The following is a 21,438-nucleotide window of genomic DNA, read 5'->3' on the forward strand; positions in this document are numbered from 1 at the left end:
CTGACCTGCTGGAGTCTGGGCCAAGGAGCTGGCTGTGGGCTTCCCTGGAGTGGCCTCTCTGCTTCCCAGATAAGGCCACCTTTGGTTTCCGCGCTAGCACCTCCCTTTCTGTCTCCACAGCAGGAGGCCTCTGCCCTGCTGGTCAGTCTGCCTCTAGCCCTGTTCCTTCAGGACTGTGGCTTGGCTCCTGCCTCTCACTCCCTCTCTGTCTGCCTTCTGCTTCTCTTTGAGTCTCTCTCAGTTCTCCTCTTCCTTGCCAGTCTCCTCTCCCTGTGCCAGGCTCTCTGATCCTGCCTCTCTTCCTCTTCCTCCTCTGCCTTTCCCTCTCTCACCTGGGCCCTCTCTCCAGTGTCTGGCCCTGGCCTCTAAGCTCTGTTCTGACTCCCTCTCTGCCCTGGGACTGCAGGGCTCCAGGAGGTCTAAGCTGCCTCCTTCTCCCTACTCCCAGGTGTGGCTGGGCTGGGACTGGTTCCTTTCCAGTTGAATCTGGCAGCCAAGCCTCTCCTCCCCCTCACCTGACAGGTGCAGCGGCCTGGCCTGGGAGCCCGCCTGCCTGCCTGTTGGCCAGGGATGGAAGGGACAGAAGACTCATTAGCATCTCAATTAAAGGTGAGCAGGGCAGAGGGAGGAGCAGAGGAGGAGTCTGGGCAGAAAGCACTCTGAAAGACTCCTGGGGGCAGGGGAGCCCAGGAGTATAGGGACCTGAAAAGGTGGGAGGAGACCTGAGGAAAGGTCTGAGCTGGGGATTGATAGGAGCTGAGAGGCAAGGAGACTGGGTGGGGGAGAGGGTGGATGAGCACTGGAGATCTTGAACAGGTAGAAGAATCCTGAACACAAAGCCAAGAGGGCAAAACAGGAAGGAGGATGAGCCAGGATGAGTGAGACTAGGGTGTGGAAACCAGGAGAACAGGGAAGGCAGAAAGGGGAGACAGGAGGAGGAGGACAGTCGAAGTGAAGGGCTGGGACAGAGGGATGAAGGAGAAGCTCTGGGGCACAGCGGCAGAGGAGCAAAGTACAGAGAGCCAGCCCCAAAGGGAGTCTTTCTTCTAGGCAGGAAAGCAAGGGGAGAGAGCCTCAAGAGGGCTTCCAGGAGCTAGGATCCCCCATACTGCGGGTCCCTCCAAAGTTCAGCCTCATCCCTAGGTCCTAGAGAGAAAGAAGAGTCTCCACAAAAGTGGGAATAACTGCTGACCCCTGCTGCCTCTTTCTCCTCCTCCATCCTCATCCCTCCAGACTTGTTACCCCCCTGCTCAGCCTTATCCAGACCAGGGAGGGGCCCAGGTGAAGCTGGGGGCTGGGTGGGGCCCTGGGACATTCTGTTCTTTTTTACACCATTGACTGCCAGGCCAAGAATGTGTAATGTCCCCTGTTTTGGTCACGGGGTTGCAGGAATGTGGGCACTGAGAGGTAGCATAGGGGCCAGGCAGGGTACTGCGGGTAGAGACTGGGAGCCAGGGAAAGGCAGGGACAGAGAGCACTGAGAGGGCAAAAAGGGATGTGTCAATTCTAGGTGTCTGGGAGGAAGAGGGTGAGCATGGTCCAAGTCTACACTGCTGTGGAAGAGAGCTAATTAGTTGGGGGCTATTTTTCTCCAAGACCTCTATTCAAATATAATGCAGCAAAAGAATAAAGATGGAAGTACTAAGCAGTGAGCAAGTCAAAAGGGAAGGGTCAGAGAATCAGGCCCAAAAAGAGGACCCAAGGAGACACTGGAGATCCATTCGTGTAGCTCAGGCCCTTCACAAGACAGGTCTGCCACCTTCGGGTCCTGCAGGAGGCAGCCCAGAGTGCAGGAGTGTGGTCACTGGCTCTTCCTGCCTCCCTCCCTCCAGCAGCAGGCCTGGGCATTCCAATGTGCTCTGATCTGCAAGCACAGGCCAGCCTGAGCACTGATCTATGCTCGTGGAAAGAAACAGGTCTGCAAACAGGTAGTTGCAATATATAAGATAAGGATTCTGGAGGCAGAGATAAGAACCAAGCACTCTGAGAGTGCAAGGGAGGTGCTCATTTCCAGGTGAGATCCCAGAGATGCTGGCCTCTCAGCTGGATGGTGGAGAATGAGTTCACCAGGTAAAAAGGGTTGTACCCTCTGGGTCAGGGTACAACCTGATCTTGTGTCTGTCTCTTGTGATTTCTTAAAGTAAAAACAGGTGTCAACCAGGATTCTAAACCTGGTCTGGTTGTTTCCCTTGACATCTCTTGTGAAACCTCCACTAGGAAAAGGAAAAGCTGACTTCACTTTCCAGAAAAAGGAATTGGCCCTCCACGAGGATAAGCTGGTTTTCTGACCTGGTGTCATAAAACTGAATAGCATCAGAATTATAAACGGAATTCAGAATTCTCCTCCTTGAGGGCTCCCCCTGCCCCTAGATTTGAAAGGCAGGGGCTGTTCGCTCCCACATAGAGCCCATGATTTCATCAGCTCTTTGGTACTGGACTGTCTTCCTGGGCAAGCACTCTACCAACTGAACAATATCCCCAGCCCTAACGTTTTGTTTTTGTTTTTGTTTTTTTGCACAAAATTAATGTTTATTCCACCTTTGTGTCATATTCCTGGATCCTTCACCAATGTTACATGAGGGAAAAAACAAAAGCAAAACAAATGGAAAACTGAAATCAGAATCACTAATGTTATCAAGTAGGGAAAACAAACAAATTAAAATCTAGCAGCCATCAGCAAGAGTACAGCAAAGATAACACTGTCAAAAGAAACAGAAAATTGCTAGAAAACTGTATGCATCATACTCTTTCAAACAGCAAAATATGCCCCTGCATACAATGGAACATAAACTCAATTTTTTTCCTATTAAGGTATAGAAATGCAAGTTCTTTTGAAATATTGTGGATGGGTAAAACGTGTTCGTAGTGGTAATTCTACTAAGCTAACACAGAGTGGGCTAGGAACACATTTATGGATTCTGAGGATGATGTGGACTGTAATTCTTTGATTGGGATAGTGGACACTATAATAAAAATTTTTAAAAAAATAAACACAGAAGTACAAGACAAAGGCAAATGAGACTTCTCTTATATCTGAGTGACATTTAGATGGAATCAAATTTAAATGCAGTCCACTCTGCTTTTGAAGAGGCTTTGGTTCAGCTCCCAAATCTCAATTGCTTGACGCAGTCTCCTATGAGAATACTCAGAAGGTGTCTTCTTAAAACAACAAAACCTATTTTTAGTGGTGGAGCTGCTCTTAGTAGCTGTGTCTGCATGGGACTGATAATCAATCACTATCTTTGGAGGAAGTCCTAACCTTTCCTTGTATACCCTCCCTATATGTCTAACAGTCTCTCTGTTTTCACATTCAGTAGTCCATATTGCTATCTTATCACCTTTAGCTCTAACATTAACAACAGCTCCACATACATCATCACTGTAGTCATCAAAAGATTCTCCAATAAGGCACAGCAGTGTCTCTAGCCAAAAGCGATCGAGGTCACTTTGTCTCTGCTGTTTGTTCAATGTAATGAGCCATCTTCCACCCTGTTTGTTTTTCTCATCTTCCCACATAGGCTCAATACCATCCTTAAAAAGTGAGTAGTCACAGCCAGGCATTAAATTACTAGAAAACTGGATATGGTTGTATAGAGCCCAAAAGTCTTCAACAGTATCAAACTTAGAGATCAGTAGAAGGTTTGCTTGCCAAGTTTTACTTTTATCATTTTTTTTTTTAAAAACCAGAGTGCCCACCTATTCTGTAGAGGATGTTTTATATAGTGTTCTGGGTTAGCAACCTCCTGATTGGATTCTGTTTTCTCCTCTTCTGTAGGCGGGAGACTAGGAGTAGGAGTGGTTTCCGGTTCCACAGTCGCCATCTTACATGGATCGGATCGCACAACCGCTCCTGAAGTGGAGGGTGAGAGGAAAAAATCCAGTCCTACCTTTTCTATTCACTAGCAGGTGCCTGAAATCCAACCATTGACTTAAGATAGAATGAGTCTTCATCTCAAGGGCTGAGAACTGCAAGGTCTGGTCTGGAGAGTCTGATGATCCTGGCACGTCCTGCCAAGGTACAAGAGCAGCTTAGAGACCACAGCACTGTAGATCTGGAATGGGCCAGAGCAAGCTTGCTGTGAGAAAAATAGAAAGCTGAGACTCCTGCTTTTGTCAGAACTCCATTTGAAATAATATCTGTTAAAAGTGTAGAAATAACACACCAATACATTTTTGTCGCAGTAGTTTCCCAGCAATACACAAGTATAAGGAAGAAAAACAGCTTGCATTGTTCCATTTCTTTTCCTTCCCTCAGCCCCAAAAGACCCACTCTAATATTACTTTATATCTGTCATTTTTTCTTTTTTTCCCCCAGGACTAAGGATTGAATCCAGAGGCACTCTACCACAGAGCTACATCCTCAGCCCTTTTTATTTTTTATTTTGAGACAGAGTCTCATTAAGTTGTCCAGGTTGGCCTTGAACTTGTAATCTTCCTGCCTCAGCCTCCCAAGTCACTGGGGTTATAAGCTTGCCCCACCATGCCCAGCCCTGTCTGTATCTTTTTGTGTGTAGATTCATATGTATTTTCTTAAATAAAACATACAATTTTTTTTTCATGTGTGACCATGTTACAGATACTATTCTATGACTTCCACTTTTACTTTTAAACTGTGTGACTTTGGAAAAGACAATTTATCTCTCTGGGCCCCAGCATTCCCATTTGAAAAATGATGGGACAAGAAGAGGTGGGTGAGGCAGGCCAGATGGTTGCAAAGGCCTTGCCAGACAACCTGCATGTGGCCCCGTGCTCAACTCATGAGAGAACCGAGGCCCACAGAAGCATATTGACTTGCCTACAGTCACATAGGAGTTGAAGTAGGGCCAGAATGAAAACTTAGCCTCCTCCCTGTGCAGCACTACCACCCCAACCCCGCTTCCAAGCTCAACACTGCTTCCCTGACTTCCAGAAGTGGAATCTTGGCTGGGGTTGTGGCTTAGTGGTAGAGCACTTGCCTAGCATGTGGTGGAGGCACTGGGTTCGATCCTCAGGACCACATGAAAAAAAAAAAAGCTACATGACAGAAGTGGAGTCTTGTTGTATGGGAGGTCAGCGGTCTTATTGACCTTATCTAGGAAGCACTCCCTTCCCAGGGCTACCCGCTGCCTCTCCCAGAGCCCCAGCTCTTCCTTCCAGCCTTGTCCCAACATCAGCCACCCTCCAACTCTTGGTATAGCCATAAAAATGTACAAAGGTTGCCCGGAAAGAACTGAAACCAGAAGGTCCTCCATGAGAAAAAGGTTATGAGTTGGAAGCTCTTCCTGCCTCTTATGTTCCAAAGATAAGTATGATAGAAGGAAATCATTCTCCTCCACACTCCCAGGGAGAGCCTATCTCAGCACTTGCTGCTCTTTACTATTATTGTGCTAGAGTGTGTGGCATGTGCACATGCACACATATGTTATGGGTTTTCTGAGGGACTGGGACCTAGTTTTTTTCATCTTGGTGACCTCGTGTCTTAATTGTCACTATTTGTTGACTCACTCTGCAGAGGATAGCAGAATTAACATCTTTTTTTAAAAATTTTTTTTAGTTGTAGAATGAACACAATACCTTTACTTTATTTATTTACTTATTTTTATGTGGTGCTAAGGACACAGTGTCTCACATGTGCTAGGCAAGTGCTCTAACATTGAGGCTACAACCCCAGCCCCACAATTAGCATCTTTGGTAAGATCCAAAATTTATATTTAAAAGAAAGGGATGCGCAATGAGAAAGGAGCCCCTAAACATAACAATCCTAACTTCCTCTGATAAACCATTTATTTGTGGTTTATTAATTTACTTAAATTTCCTCCACTTTTTTCTTTGCAACCTATATCCTTTCTAGAGTAAAAATGAGTTAATTAAATACAACTCTTTTTGATATTGTTGTTGTTACTGGTATTGGAACCCAGGAGCTCTTTACCACTGAGCTATATCACCAGCCCTTTTTTAAATTTTTATTTTGAAAACAGGGTCTTGCTAAGTTACTGAGGCTGTACTCAAACTTGCAATCCTCCTACCTCAGCCTCCTGAGACCCAGGGATTACAGGAGTGTGTCACCAAGGTCTGGCTAAATACAACTCTTTAGTTCACCACTTAGAGCTAATTAGCTGCTCCACCCTGGGTTACATACTGTGGAAAAACAGCAATCCTTTTATCTTCATTTATGAACTATGACTCTAAAATGATGGATCAGAAAAATCCCTCCCTTTCACTCTTAGTCTAGTCCAGATAGTGTCTGGAAAAATGCTTAGAAGTTAAAATTAAAAGCGTATTCCCTTGGTGAAGACAGCATTTACCATCCATGGCACTACTGATGTTTTGAGCCAGATAATTCTTTTGTTGTGGAGGGCTGTTCTGCATATTATGGGATGTTTAGCAGCATCCTGGTTTTCTATGCCCTAGAAGATAATAGTACCTCCAAATAGTGGCAACCAAAAATGTCTGAATGTTGCCAAATGTCTTCTGGGAGGCAAAGTCACCTAGTTGAGAACAACCGGGTAAAGTATTCACTGTCCCCACTGTGGAGAAAGTCAACCCTCAATGGTTATATTCATTTTTCAGTGTTTGCCAGATCCTGTCCAAGGGCAACCATTGACTAAGAGTAGTGTGAGGAAGAGAAGAGAAAGAAAGAACATTTGGAAGACTAAATTCACACCAATCCCCTTTTGGAATTCTTCATGGGCCTGTGGAAGAAGGACCCTCTCATCAACCCCCTCTGAAGAAGGTCTGGGAGGAGACCCCACTCTCATGTTTTGGTTTGTTTGTTTGTTCTGGGTACCAGTGGATTGAATCCAGGGGGCCCTTAGCCACTGAGCCACATTCCCAGCCCTTTTTATTTTTTTTTTATTTTTTATTTTGAGACAGAGCCTCTCTAAATTGTTCAGGCTGACTTTGAACTTGCAGTCCTCCTACCTCAACCTCCCGAACCTCTGGGATTACACGTGTGCACTACCACATCACTCTCACATGTTCTAAGGATGTGTGGGGTACTCAATCTGGGTCTTGTGCTGGCCCAGTGGACGTCAGTAAAAACTTCAAGGAAGCTGGCAAAGTACAACAAAAGGAAAGAAGCAAAGAACGGTGTACTGCCCACAAAGAATTCATGGATTTTTTGTCTTTGTGAGTCTCTGCCTCCAAGAGATGGTTGGGTAGGCATAATAGTCATTTATTGATGTGTCTGTCATAGGTTAGGTAGGGAAATATGAAACACTCTTCCAATGAGAAAAAATCAACAGGGAATTGGTATATGGATGATGGAAATGCTGAGAAGCCAACAGAGGCAGTAAGAAAGCAGAAAAGCAGGAAGCAGCTTCCCTCTCTGTCTTTACGGCTGGAAGACAGAAGGGTATCCCAGTGTTAGAGACCAAGCTCTCAAAGCTATTTAGCAGCAACCAAATAGTGGGGACTCCCCAATAGGAAATGGGATTGTGGAAGGAGTGTAGAAATACAACCAACTGCAAGTGATGCCAGAAAATACAGTGGGGAGAGATGGCCTGGCGTCTTCCTTCCTCCACCCACTTGTCATTTACCAGCACCTCCTATTGGCTGAACCCATGCAGAAGCCAGAGGGAAAGAAGGTCTGGGAAATGTAGTTCCCAGTACAGGGAAAGGTGGAGAACAGATACAAAAGTGAACCAGCAGCTTACTGGCACAGTAAAGATGCCCAGTACAGCCAGCGGAGGTTAAAAAGGATCTGAGAGAGGTGGTTATCTGTGCCCGCAAAGGGCATGCAGCAACCTTTTGTAGTGCAAGAAATGTTGGGGAGGGATACACAGAATATTTAAGGGTGAAAATTCACCAGTCTGTATGTGTAAGATTGTGTACTTCACACACTTCATTCATGTTTTACCTCAATTAAAAGAAAAGAGTTCCTTTTCTTTGGAGTAAAAGCTCGAAATACTTTCAAATGAAATGACATGATGTCTTGAATGTGCTTCAAAATAATCAAGGGGGATTAGCAGAGTATTTATGTTGGTATGGGAAGGAGGCATACAAAAAAGAAGACTGGCCATGAGTTGCAGCTGGGTAATGAGGACATGGTGGATCCCAGTATTATTTATTCTCCCCTTTGTTATTGTGTTATAAAATTCCCATAATAAATTTTTTAATAAAAAGGATTTAAAGCTACTACATACCCATTCCTTTATGCATTTAAGAGGTCAGGGTGAGTCCAACTCCTTAAAATCTGGAAAGAGTTGCAGCCCTGAGAAATGGTCCACCATCTAGATATTTCTTCCCTCTCTAGGCATCCTTGGATCATCCATATTCACAGTTGCCAAGAGCATGCCAAGTGCTGGTGAGGAGAGAGCCCCTCACAGAGTGCAATATCTAAAGCAGGTCCCTTCAGTCTTTTGTAATCTCTTCTCCCCACACTCCTGCACCAGCATTTCCTCCCACCTCCTCCACTAAGAGCCTATGTGGCCATCTGACCAACCAGGGTAAAGATGATTGCTAAACAGAGGCTGCCAGAGAGGGGGTACTGGTGACTAGCACAAGAGAAAATTAGCTCCTTATACCAAAGGAGACACCTCTGAGTTACAAGGAGGCAGCATGGTTGCTGGAATGATCCAGGACCTGGAAATCAGGACCCCTGAAGCCTGGTCCAAGTCCATGGATTGGCCAAGCAAGATGCACATCGTTCATTTATTCCATAAATTTGTATGGGCATGTGATATAAGTCAGAATATGTTTAGACTCAAAAGATTTGGTCCCAGCCACTGCAGAGTCTGCTGGGAAGCAGGGTACAGAGAGCAGCTTTCCTAGGGAAGCACTGATGGTCTAAGCAGATGGTTCCCAGAGCCAGAGTGTCTCCTCAAGAACAGGTAGGAGTTAGCCAAGAGGACTGAAACTTGGAGACCAAACAGCCAGGCTGGGTGGCAACATTTGTGAAACAGCCCTGTGGGGCTGTTAATGGGTTGAAAGAAGATGGTGGAAAGAAAGAGGTAAGCACCAGGCTAAGTAACCTTGGAATACAGGTCTCCCCTACCTGGCACCCTGAGCCTCAGTCTTTTCCTGAAGGTGAGGGGGCTGCACTGGGAAGCTCTTAGCTTCCTCATATTCAAAGGATACAGAGGCTTATGGGTGAGGAAGCTGAAACTGGGTTGCCCAGCAGCATGCCCAGCTGTCCACGCTCATCAGGAACTCTCAGTCTGCACATCCTCTCCACCCTCCGGGCTCAGAACCAGCTGCAACTCTATCAAGTCTCCCTAGGGGTTGGGGTCTGAAGGGTGGAGGCCCATCTGACTTGTTATCCCTTTGTAATTTGTCTTAAAAGTCACAGAGCAGGGCAGGCACCCACGCATCTGCCAAGCAGGAATTCTGGGTCCCAGACAGCTGCATCTGCTGGTTGTCCCTGAGTCTCTGCTCAAGACACTGTCAGTCCCTGAAACCTCCATTTTTCAGACCTGGCACCCAGCTGTGCACTCCTCCTCCGGGTTCAGGCTCTTGGAGGCCAGCCTGAGGGCTGTCCACTGTCTCTGTTGCCCTTGTCCCACCAGCTGGGCCCTCCTGTTCTGGCAGCCCTTCTCTCCTGGTCAGGCTTCCGAAGAAGGGAGGAGGCCCGGTTCCGGGCCTGCTGTCCTCACGTGCTTTCCCGGCCACCCCCTCCCGCCCTGCATCGAGGCAGCCAAGCCTGTTCCTCTTCCCCCATTGCGATTGCGACAGGCCAGCTCCCAGCGCTCCCTGTCCCCGCCCCCGCGACCGGCTCGCTCCACTCCCACTTCCTGATCCCTGGCCGCTGGAGCCCTGGAGGGCCAGGCCCGGCCGCTCCCGGCCCCGGGGGGGCACGTCAGCACCAGCCGCTGGCTTGGGAAGCAGCCGCCATCGCCGCCGCTCTGGACGTATAGGCCTTCCCACCTTCCTCCCAGGCCTCCCACCGTCTGGTCGGGGCGGGGCGAGGTGGCCGCCATGCGCCGCCTTGGGCGGGTCTTTCCCTGCGGCCTGGCCTGGGGGCCACTCCTGCTGAGCCTCTGCGGGCTCCTAGTGGCATCCAGCCTCAAGCTGGTGAGGGAGGGGCCCCAGTGGCTGGTGAATGTAGGGAAGAGGGTGTGGGGCAGCCTGCCTCTCAGCCACTCCTGGCGCTCCCAAGCTTACCCCTGACTCATTCTTTCTCCCTTCAACCTCCTTCTCCCCTTGAAGGTGCCACCAGACAGCTCGGAGAATCAAATCAAAACCTGCTGGGACCAGGAAAAGGAATACTACGAGCCCAAGCATCAGGTCTGCTGTTCCCTCCGGCTGCCCCCCAGGTGAGAGGCAATGGCCCCAGGAAGCCTAAGGCATGGATGTGGGTTAGAGGAAAGGCAGACAGTATCCCCCAGGAGAATTAGCCAACAGAGACAGTGAGGAAACATCAGCCATTGTCATGTGGGCACTGAGATTTGCCCCTTAAATAGGGCCTCTTCATCCTTTACCTCACTGAAAAGTAGCTGAACAGCCATGTAGGATGCAGGGGGCAAAGAGACTTGAGGATAGTCTTGGGAGTCACCAAGCAAGGGGCAGAGGCTAGGGGTTAGAATGCTGGCCTCCTGACGCCCCTGCTGCCCCCACTCATAATCAATAGGCACCTATGTCTCAGCTGAATGCAACCACAGCCAGGACACAGCATGTGCAATGGTGTGCTGAAAACTCCTACAATGAAGCACTGGAACCACCTCCCCATCTGCCAGCTGTGTCGCCCCTGTGGACTCAGGTAAGTGGAAGATATGCTGGGGGGCTAGGACCTCCTGGAGCATAGCCCTTCTCTGAGCTCTCCCATCTCTCCACCAGTGCTGGGCTTCAAGGAAGGTCGCCACCTTGCACCAGCAAATCGCAAAAAACTGAGTGCCGCTGCCAGCCAGGAATGTTCTGTGCCCTTCGAGAACCTGAGTGTGTGTTTTGTGAGCCACTTCAGAGTGCCCCGCCTGGCCACTGAAAGTTGAGCTTAAAGGTCCAGAGGTCACTGAGGGCAGATGGTGAAAGGAGGCTGGGTGTTGAACTCGAGTAAGGGCAAGGAGCATAGAACTACAGGCAGAAGCATGGAACTGTGCCATGGCCATGCTAGGTAGTCTCTTTGGCATAAAATGCCTCTTCTCATTCCATGCAGAAAAATCACAGAAGGGATCAGCAGAGAAGTAGAATTGGGATGGGTGCTGGCTCACAGGGGGCTCCTCTCAGCATTGGGGAGGGCAGGGTAAAACAGCAGGCAGAAGAGCAGGCTTGGGGAAGGTGAAAGCTACAGGGTAGGGTGGTTGGCAAGCAGGAGACCTTTTATAGGAAGCTCACAGTGGGCTCTTTTTTCCCATTCATCCGGGCTGGCCTTCCTTTCTTTTGCCAGATGAAGTAAGGCAGGAGGACAACAACTGTGTCCCCTGTAAGGCAGGGCACTTCCAGAACACTTCCTCTCCCTACGCTCACTGCCAACCACACACCAGGTAAGTGCCCCTGCCCTTACCTTTCCACCGTCAAAGAAGTCTCAGCTGCTCCCATCCTTGATTCCATGTGCTCATCTGGCCACTTCCAGCCTGTATCCCTTGAGTTGGGCACTGGTGGACAGGGGCAGGAGATCACAATCAATTCTCTTTCCTGTGCAGGTGTGAGGACCAAGGCCTAGTAGAGGAAGCTCCAGGCACCCCCGAGTCTGACACAATCTGCATAAATCCACCAGAGCCACTGCCCCCCGAGATGCCAGGTGAGGGGTGAGGACTAAGGGACACAAAGTGGGATCTGGGACACTTTTTTTTTCCATTTTTTTATTGGTGCATTATAGTTGTACATAACAATGGGATTTGATGTTACATATTTGTACATGCACACAATATGACAATATAATTTGGCCAATATCATTTCCCCCTCCCTCCCTGCCTTCATTCTCTAGTCCCTTTCCTCTGCAGACCTCCCTTTGATTTTCATGAGATCCCTGCCCCCAACCTTTCTTTTCCTTTTTCCTCTCTAGCTTCTACATGAGAGAAAAATATGACCCTTGACCTTCTGCATTTAGCTTAATGTAATGATCTCTAGTTCCATACATTTTCCTGCAAATGACAATTTCATTTTTCTTTTTGACTGAATAAAACTCCAATGTACCACATTTTCTTTATTCATTCATCCATTGATGGACACTTAAGCTAGTTCCATAGTTTGGCTCTTGTGAATTGTGCTACTGTAAACATGGATATGCATGTATCACTGTAGTATGATGACTTTAATTCTTCAGGATCAATATCAAGGAATGGAATAGCTGGGTCATATGATGGCTCCATGCCTAGTTTTTTGAGGAACCTCTATAGTGATTTCCAAGTGGTTATACTAATTAACAATCCCACCAGCAGTGTAAAAGTGTTCCTTTTTCTCCACATCCTCTCTAGAATTTATTATTATTTGTATTCTTGAAGATTGCCATTCTGACTGGCACACACACAATTTTAAAGTTATATATAATAAGAAATATTCCTACACTGAGATGTGATTATAACTGACAGTGTCATCATTTTGGACATGCCTCCTTCATATAATCCATTGACTAGACTGAATACCTCATTACTAGATTCCATACTTACATTGTTAGAGAGATAATTGACTCTTGGGATTTTCCCATGAATTGACTGGTTTCTTAATTTTTTTAAATTACCAAACATTTATAATTAAGCTTCTATTTATTGAAAGCTATGTCAGGCAATCTAAACACCTTCCATTCACTATCTCATTTAATCCTCCTAATGATTCTACAAAGTAGATCCTATTATTATCTTCACTGACAGAATGCAGAAATGGAAACGCAAAGAAGTTAAATGACTCGCCCAAGATCACCCAGGTGGTGACTGCAATTATTAAGTTCTGCACTCAGGTCTTTCTTACTCTAAATCCCATGCCATAATATATGCACATTGTGGAAAGTTAGAAAACTCAGATATGCAAAACTAAAGCAAAACAAACTTACCCACAGAGCTATCACTCTTAATTATTTTGATATATATTCTCCCAGACATTTCCCTGTGCAAAATTATACATATAATTTTTTTTCACTAAAAGTGGATTTTAATGTTTTATAACAATTTTTCTTTTCTTTCCCTCTTTTGGTGCTGGGGATTGAACCCTAGGGCCTTATTCATACTAAGTACAAGCTCTTTTAATGAGCTACACCCCAGCCCCTGTAACCTGATTTTTCACTCAGCAATGTATCTTAAATATTTTTTCATGTCCTCTCAGAACTTTTAACTATGTATCAAATACAACTGAAAAGTTAGAGCTAAACTTATCTACAGAGTATATAAGCTAACGTGCTTATTTTGTGTATGAAAATTTGATGCTCAAATAGATGAAATGATTTAAAATCACATCCCTGGGAAAGAACCCAGGTATAAGGTATACAGGGCCAGTCTCAGCTCCTCAGCAGTGGCCCGTCTGTAACATGGCCACAGAAATGTGGCTCTACCCTGTGCCCTGATTCTCTTTACAGCCCCAAGACCCCCCTCCCCTACTGCCTTCCACCCACCAAGCTCCCATCTCTCACCCACAAGGCAGCCCCATTGGTGGTGTCTGAGCAAGAGGCACATACACTACATCCATCTCTATCCATAACAGGGTCTCTGTGGCTGTCAAGAGGTCCTCCCAAGCCAGCTTAGTTCCCCTTCTCCAAGGGAAATGGCTCTAATTCTACACTGTGGCTGGAGCAATAAAAGCTGCTCCTCCTTTTCTCTGTCTGGGTTGCCAGAGAACTGGAAAGCTCCTCCTTAGTTTCCTCCCCCTCTGCCCTTCCGGCCATCATCACCCCCCTGTCTGCTCTCTTGGCAGGAATGATGCTGGTGCTGGCCATCCTGTTGCCATTGGTCTCCTTTCTGCTCCTCACCACTGTCCTTGCCTGCACTTGGAAGAGCCACCCCTCTCTCTGCAGGAAGCTGGGTAGGAAGGAGCTCGCAGCAGCTCCCACATGGATGGTTGGGTATTGGGAGGGATATTCAACTTCCCCAATTCAAACTCTTTTACCTCCTCCCATCCCCTCAGGGCTCTCAATGCCTGTCCCCCAAAATAAATGCCATTCTCTCCACCCAGCCCTCATTCTGAGGCAGGGGACAAGGATAATAACAGCCTGTTCTTTCTGGGATCCCAGGATGGGCAGCAACACATGAGGATGGGAGAGGCTGGGGGCTTGAGGCCTTTCACCCATTTCATTTTCCATTGCAGGATCCCTGCTCAAGAGGCATCCAGAAGTAATGGGGGAGGCTGAGAAGACAGCAAGAAGGGGTGGAGGTGATGAGGTACGATGGGGGAGCAGACCAGAAAAAGTATTCAGGCTTCCACATATATTCATTTAACTAATAGTTTATTGAGCTCTATGCCAGGCAGTGTACTAGGAAATGGGGGTATAGCAGTGAGCAGTAAAGCACCTCACCTCCTAGAATTCACATGCTAGGGAAAAAGAATAAAGTTAACCATGTATCAGGTTATTTAATACTAAATAAAGCAGGGAAGGGGGACAGTGGCAAAGGATGGAGATATGTTATTTTAAACAGAGTGGACAGGGAAGACCTATCTGATAGCTGATATTTGAGCAGAAAAGAAATGAGGGAGCCAGCTAGGGAGGTATCTTGGGGAAAGTGCTCCAGGAAGTGGGGGAAAGGGGGTGCAAAGACCCTGAGGAGTAGAGATGGGCAGTGAATTGCCAAAGCATGGCACAGGATATAAAAGATGGGGGTCTCGGTCCCTCATCATTGGTTGCTTCTCTCTCTTTTCCATAGGGAGAGGAGTCCCCTTCATGCCCCGCTCCGAAAGCCAACCCACATTTCCCTGACCTGGTAGAACCACTTCTGCCCATCTCTGGAGACTTGTCCCCGGCCCCTGCCAGGCCCCCACCAACTCCCGTTTTGCTACAACAGCAGAGTCCTCTGGTCCAGACCAGGGAGCTAGAGGCTGAGTCTGGAGAGCAAGGGCACGTGGCCCATGGTGAGTAAGCCTGGGCAGGCCAGCAAGAAGAAGGGAGTGTGGAGAGGGAGGGATGTTAAAGAAGGAAGAGAGGGATGGTTGCAGGGAGGGAAAATATGGCCAGTCGAAACAAAAAGACCAAAGCGGAGGCTAGACAGACAGGAAGAGCAAAAAATTCAAACAGAAGGGACAGGGAGGGAAGGGCAGGAGGCTGGGAGGAGGCTGGAAAAAGGCTGGCAGAATTCAGGGAGCAGCAGTCTGTTCTGTCATGGGGGTCTTCCTTCACTAGTCTCATTTGACCTCTCTCATTCCACCGTCCTTTCCACAGGTGCCAATGGCATTCACGTCACTGGCGGCTCTGTGACTGTCACTGGCAACATCTACATTTATAATGGTCCAGTACTAGGGGGAGCACGGGGTCCTGGAGACCCCACAGCTCCCCCTGAGCCTCCATACCCCATTCCTGAAGAGGGTGCCCCTGTCCCTTCTGAGCTCTCTACACCCTACCAAGAAGATGGGAAAGCTTGGCACCTGGCTGAGACAGAGACAATGGGGTACCATGCCCTCTAACAGGGCCCAAGGAGCTAGTTGGTCACCCATGCCTGCTGGTGTCTGAGAAACACAAGGAGAAGAAAGGCCCAAGGGCACCTTCTCCCCTGAGGCTGCCGACCTACACAGAATTCACATGGAGCCTGTGCAGGGCCCCGAGAGGCAGAGCTCTGAAAGACTGGGCCTCAGACACTTCTTGGAGAGCAGGGCCAGGCACTCCCTGGGTACAGTGCCCATCACAGGACTCTTACCACTGGCCCAAGACCTCATTGCAGATCCACCGGGGCTGCAGCAGCTCAGCCTTAGGCACGGACAGGGCATGTGATGCTAAACTGCTGCCCATTGTGGCAGTCTGCACCCAAAGTGTGACACAGAGGGGAACCAGTCACATGGTCATTTGCAAGGACATCACTGGGACTTCTAAAGGATTTGTGGTGCTCATCCCCAAGTTTCAGAGGCCCTTTGAGGGCCCATACTTCATGTGGACTGAGTGGACCCTGGAGGAAGGTGGAGTTACCTGGAGGACCACCCCTCCTCACCTCCCGGAAGAGAGGAAAGCAAGTCAGTGAACACTGGGAGTTTGGGAAGGGTTACTAGGTATGGGGGAGAATTTGGGAAGGGGAGGAAAATGGCAAGTATATTTATGAATTTAGCCGCATGCAAATAAAAGAGGAGACTGAGATTCAGATAATTCATTTTCTTGGGATTTAAATAGAAACACTAATCCATCAGGGCAACGTCAAAGGCAAAGGTCAAGACATCAAAATACAATTAATCTCACAAAGGTATATGTGTGAGAGACCCATACATGTAATTCAGGTAATAAGATAATAACAATTTTAGCCAGCAACTGCTAACATGTCAGGCAGTATTCTAAATACTTTATGATTAACTTATTTATCTAATCCTCACAAATTATTTATCCTCATAACAACTCCACAAAGTAGATATTACTTCTGTTTAACAAATGAGGAAACTGAGGCACAGACAGGGTAATTTTTTGGGGGGAAAGGCGTACTAGAGATTTAACCAGGGATGCTTACCACTGAGCTATACCTCCAGCGCCATTTTGTTTTGTTTTGTTTTGTTTGAGACAGGTTCTCCCTGAGTTACTGAGGTCCTTGCTAAGTTGCTGAGGCTGGCCTCAAACTTGCAGTCCTCCTGCCTCAGCCTCCCAAGACACTGGGAATAATTATAGGCATGTACCATGCGCCCAGCCTCCCTGATTTTAAAGACGATAAATTTAGTCACAAATGGCAAAGCCAGGTTTTGCACCCAATCCGGCTCTAGAGGGTAATAAAAACTTAATATATCACACCCTTCCAGAATTTGATTTTTTTGTTTTCGTTTTTATGATGTTGGGGATGGAACCCAGGGCTACGCTAGGCACATGCTAGGCAAGCCACTGGGCTACATCCCCCAGACCCCAGAATTTGTTTGAATGGTAGAAGAGGCTGGCTTCTCACTTGGATCTCTCTGTGTTCCACAGACATTAAGTCTCAGTCAACTCCCAAATGTTTAGCCACTGCACAAAGTGACAAGTATTCTCCAGAGCTGGTTGAAGGGAAGGATGTACACATGAAACAGAATGTGAGAGGAGGCCAAGTGCATAGTCTGTTGAACAGAAATACGGCTGGCCCCTTTTAGCTCAGGAGCACTCATGATTTTCTGTTTGTTTCTTTTTGTCTTATCCCAAAAAGAACGTTAAGACTTCCCTAGTGTTCTTATTAGTAAATATTTGCCCTCCTCCCCCAAATTATCTTCCATGCTGCCAGGTAAGGCAATCATTGCTTGAAAGATTGCTAGGAGAGCTCCTGCCAGCTGACTGTTCCTTCCATAAAAGGCCACTGTCATAGATCCAGTCTTAGGAAGCCTGTTACTGGCGTTCGTCAAGATGGTATGGCAGCAAAACACATACCCCAGGAATCCTCTGGGCCAACTGAATGGATGGGTCATTTAAGGTTGACTGGAAGTATTAGGTCCACCTTCTTTCTGCAGGAAGAAAATAATGGCAAGCTGTACCGGGGATTGAACTCAGGGGCACTCAACCACCAAGCCACATCCTCGGTCCTATTTTGTATTTTATTTAGAGACAGGGTCTCATTAAGGTGCTTAGTGCCTCACTTTTGCTGAGGCTGGCTTTGAACTCACAACCCTCCTGCCTCAGCCTCCGGAGCCACTGGAATTACAGGTGTGCACCACCATGCCCAGCTGGCAAGTTGTATCTTTACAAAGATAAATCCTCCTCCTCCTTCTATATGATAAAGCCAAATAACATGAATCCTTAATAATTGTTCCAGAATGCTTAGAGAAAAAAATTATACATTTTTTCGACAAAATAAAAGCAGAAAAGATGTTTAAAGAAATGGTGCTGAGGCAAAGCCCTGTGACACCATTCAAAATTAGGATTATAACTGCTTATATTGTATTATTACCAAACAAACTCCTATTAGCATTTGCATTGAGCCTGCCTTAAAATCATGGATTAATTAGAGAGAATTAACATCTTCCTATCAAGAACACAGTATACTTTTTTATTTGTTGATACCTTTCTATTTGTGTCCCTGTGGTACCACCCTGTTTTCTTAGTACAGATTTTAGCATTTCTTATTAAGTTCATTCATAGGTGCTTTATCTTTGTAGGTGATAAATAAATGAGATCTTTTCTTTTAATTTTTTAAAACCTAGCCACTACCAAATGAATTCTTTCATTCTATATAATAGTTTTCAGTTAATTTTCTCAGGTTATCACCCATAAGTAATGTGAAATTATGCCTGCTGTCCAATTTCATATTCCTTTTTTTTTTTTTTTTTTTTTTTTTTAATTTGGTACTGGGGATTAAACCTAGGGGCACTTTACCACTGAGCTACATTCCCAGACCTTTTTAAAAATTTCTTTTAAATTTTGAGACAGGGTCTTGCTAATTTGCTTAGGACCTAAATTGCTGAAGCTGAACTCCAACTTGCCACCTGCCTCAACCTCCTGAGTCATAGGATTACAGGCATGTGCCACTGTGCCCAGCACCTAATATTTTTTAATCTTGTCTAAATGCATTGCCCACCTCCAGAACAATGTTAAATAGTAACAGACATCTCCGTCTTATTCCAGATTTTAACAGCAATTTTTCATTAAGCAGGAGTTGAAATAAGTGTATTGGTTTTGCTATGCTAAAGAAGTACCTATAGCTTACTATTTCATAACAATTCAATGGATAACAAATAAAGGACCGGGAGCAGAGAGATCAGGTGGAATCTATTGCAACAAGGAGATGAGAAAAGTGGATGGATTGGGAATATACCTTGGAAATACAGTTACTAGGATGTGCTGATGGGTTTGTATTCAACCTTGTATTTTGAGGCCTTTGCCTACTAGTTTGTTAAATTAATCTGAGCCTCACTTTCAAAATTAACATTTGGAAAAATACTGAATGAGTATTTACTACGTACCAGGCATTTTAAGATAAAACAGCAACAAGGCAGACTTGATTCATAACCTTGTGGAGCCTGTGAAATAATTAGTGAGATGAGTGCTACAAAAGAGAAACATAACACATAATCAGGCACCTAATCGAGGCTCGGAGACCAGGAAATGTCTCCAGAGGAAATTCAAGATGCAGCCCAAAGGAAAATGAAGAGTTGGCTGGTGGCACAAATGGTATGCTCAAAGGCCCTGTAATAGGAAAAACAATTTGCCTGAGGTTTGGGAATAAAGAGAATGAGAATGGAGAAGTAAGCAGGAAACAGGTCATCAAGACTTAAAAACAAGGGCTGAGGATATAGCTCAGTTGGTAGAGTGCTTGCCTTACAAGTACAAGGCCCTGGGTTCAAATGCCCACCATCACCAAAAAGAAAAAAAAAAAAAAAAAAACCACACACATAACTTGTAAACTATAATAGGAACTTTGGACTTTACCCTAAAAGTAATAGGAAACCACTACATTGTTTTTTTTTCAGTATAGTGAAATGTGTGATAATCTTAAATTTACAGCCCAAAGAAACGTTACATATGTAGATACTCGTATGTTACCATCCCAGGGTACACAGTTTCTGAAAGATTACTTCATGCCCCTTTTCACTCAGTAATCCATATATATATTTTTTAAATTTATTTTTCATTATCTTTTTTGACAGTGATAATTTTTTTTTTTTTTTTTAGCTTTTTTTTGGGGGGGGGGCTGTGGATATAGTTCAGTTGGTAGAGTGCTTGCTTGCCTTGGAAGCACGAGGCCCTGGGTTCAATTCCCAGCACCGGGAAAAAAAATTTCTTTTCATACAAGTATATACATGTATATAGGGTAATAATGTCTGCCTCATTCTAATGTCCTTCCCATCTCCACCCACCCCATCCCTCCCAATGTTGGTTGTTATTTGGTATTTATCTTGGTTGGTGTTCTCTCAATTTCTTGAGTCTGTGGTTTGCTGTCTCTCACTAATTTGGTAGAATTCTAAGCCATTCTCTCTCCAACTATTTCTTCTTCCTTGTTTGTTCTTTCTTTTCCTTCTAGAATTTCAATTATATGCATGTTAATCATTTAGTATTCTTGAATGCTCTCTTCTTTCTTACTTTTTATTCCCTCTTTTCTCTTTATGCATTTCAGTTTGGATGATTTCTATTGACCTATATATAGAAGTTCACTGATTCTTTCTTCAATTACAATGAGTCAAGTGATGAGCCACTCAAAGGTATTCTTCATTTCTGTTACCATATTTTTATTTCAAATATTTCCATTTCATTCTTATAGCTTCCCCTGCTGAAAAGAATAAAATCTTATTTTGGCATGTTGTTTCCTCTACTTTTCCCATTAAATCTTTTACTATATTAATCCTGTTATTTTAATTGCTTTTCAGTTTTGTTTTGTTTTGTTTATACTGGGGATTGAATCTTGTACTGAGTTACATCCCCAGCCCCTTTCAGTTTTTATTTGGAGGCCCTTTTACTTAGGACCTTGCTAAGTTGCTGAGGCTGGCCTCAAACTTGTGATCCTCTGCTTCAGCCTCCCGAATCACTGAAATTATAGGCATGTGCCACTGTGCCCAATTAATCCTGTTATTTTAAAATCCATGTCTGTTCTGAGTCTGGTGCTGATGATTTCTTTATCTCTTCAAGCTTTTATTTCTATTTTATGTGTGCCTTGTGATTTTTTATTGACAGGTGGCTATACTAGGCTGGAGGTATTGCTCAATGGTAAAGTGCTTGCCTAGCATGCATAAGGCCCTGGTTCAAATCCCAGGACCACAAGAATTATATATATACATAATTTTTTTTAAAGAGGAGCATTCCTTTCCTTCTGCTAGCTCTTTAGTGTGAAGGATTCTGTTAATCTCCTTGAGAGATGGGCTGGGTTGAATGTTTGCTTTTGCTGTTATTATCCTCAACACACCAGAGGCTTAAAATTCCTCTAGTAATAACTTGTTTTTATCTTTCCACTTAGCTTTGAGTCTTTCCTTTGCACTGTTTCCCAGAAAGAGTCTGTTTCTTGCAACTTTTCCATGATGTATTTCTGTGTTATTTTTACTGTCAATGGTGGTGGGAAGTGGAGGACAGTATATGTTTTTCTGGTATTAGTGCCCTTTTAAAGAGACTCTGAGAGACCCTCACCTCTTCCACCATGTGAAATTAAAGTAAAGAGATAGCCTTAAATGAACCAGAAAATGGGCCCTCAACAAACATCCAACATGCTGGTGTCTTAATCTTGGATTTCTCAGCTTCAGGACTATGCAAAATAAATTTCTGTTGTTTACAAGTCACCTATTTTATGGTATTTTGTTGCAGCAGTCTGAGAAGACTCAAACTCATGGAAAAACACCAACAATATAACAAGATAGTAAGGATTACCCAGGGAAAAAAATGTTAGAGACAGTGAGAATCCAGACATACATTTGGAAAAAAGACCTAACCCTTCACTTCACAAAAAAGGAAATTCAAATAGCTAATAAATACCAAAAAAGGTGCTCAGCCTCACTAAACATCAGAGAAATACATAAAATAAAAGCAATGCCACAAAA

General features: G+C 45.4%; 3 protein-coding genes and 1 long non-coding RNA gene across 10 annotated transcripts in view; 2 read left to right on the plus strand and 2 right to left on the minus strand.

Annotated features, from left to right (window-relative positions):
• Positions 1–5: 5 nt before the first annotated feature.
• LOC306661847 lies at positions 6–8,107 on the plus strand. 7 transcript variants are annotated; one of them, XR_013763973.1, is made up of 3 exons: positions 6–609; positions 4,316–6,712; positions 6,853–8,107. It is a non-coding gene; the product is annotated as an uncharacterized lncRNA (long non-coding RNA). The 7 variants fall into 7 exon arrangements; XR_013763974.1 differs by lacking the exon at positions 6,853–8,107 and adding an exon at positions 1,833–1,928 and having other exon boundaries at positions 4,316–4,561; XR_013763975.1 differs by lacking the exon at positions 6,853–8,107 and adding an exon at positions 1,833–1,916 and having other exon boundaries at positions 4,316–4,561.
• LOC306661840 (eukaryotic translation initiation factor 4E-like) lies at positions 2,711–3,801 on the minus strand. The gene has a single exon (XM_079141119.1). The coding sequence runs from the start codon at positions 3,559–3,561 to the stop codon at positions 3,061–3,063; it is 501 nt and encodes a 166-aa protein (XP_078997245.1). The 5' UTR covers positions 3,562–3,801; the 3' UTR covers positions 2,711–3,060.
• Positions 3,870–21,438, minus strand: part of VAMP1 (vesicle associated membrane protein 1) — a 99,414-nt gene continuing 81,845 nt past the window's right edge. Inside the window, exon 5 of the mRNA XM_079141120.1 lies at positions 3,870–4,008. Within this exon, the coding sequence (XP_078997246.1) occupies positions 3,953–4,008 (56 nt within the window). The 3' untranslated portion in view covers positions 3,870–3,952. The remainder of the gene's footprint in view (positions 4,009–21,438) is intronic.
• Positions 9,658–19,300, plus strand: LTBR (lymphotoxin beta receptor). The gene is given in 14 exon segments (XM_079141127.1): positions 9,658–9,990; positions 10,126–10,221; positions 10,223–10,232; positions 10,547–10,599; positions 10,601–10,624; positions 10,626–10,675; positions 10,753–10,891; positions 10,894–10,912; positions 11,300–11,396; positions 11,556–11,653; positions 13,756–13,863; positions 14,146–14,219; positions 14,700–14,904; positions 15,212–19,300. Coding segments are annotated over 14 exon segments (1,311 nt in total). The 5' UTR covers positions 9,658–9,894; the 3' UTR covers positions 15,454–19,300.

The sequence above is a fragment of the Sciurus vulgaris genome (genome assembly GCF_902686455.1).
Source record: "Sciurus vulgaris genome assembly, chromosome: 5".
In the NCBI taxonomy this organism is placed as follows: domain Eukaryota; kingdom Metazoa; phylum Chordata; class Mammalia; order Rodentia; family Sciuridae; genus Sciurus; species Sciurus vulgaris.

Excerpts from the sequence above, each read along its gene's own strand:
- LOC306661840 (XM_079141119.1), bottom strand. The coding sequence starts at position 3,561 with ATGCCTGGCTGTGACTACTCACTTTTTAAGGATGGTATTGAGCCTATG.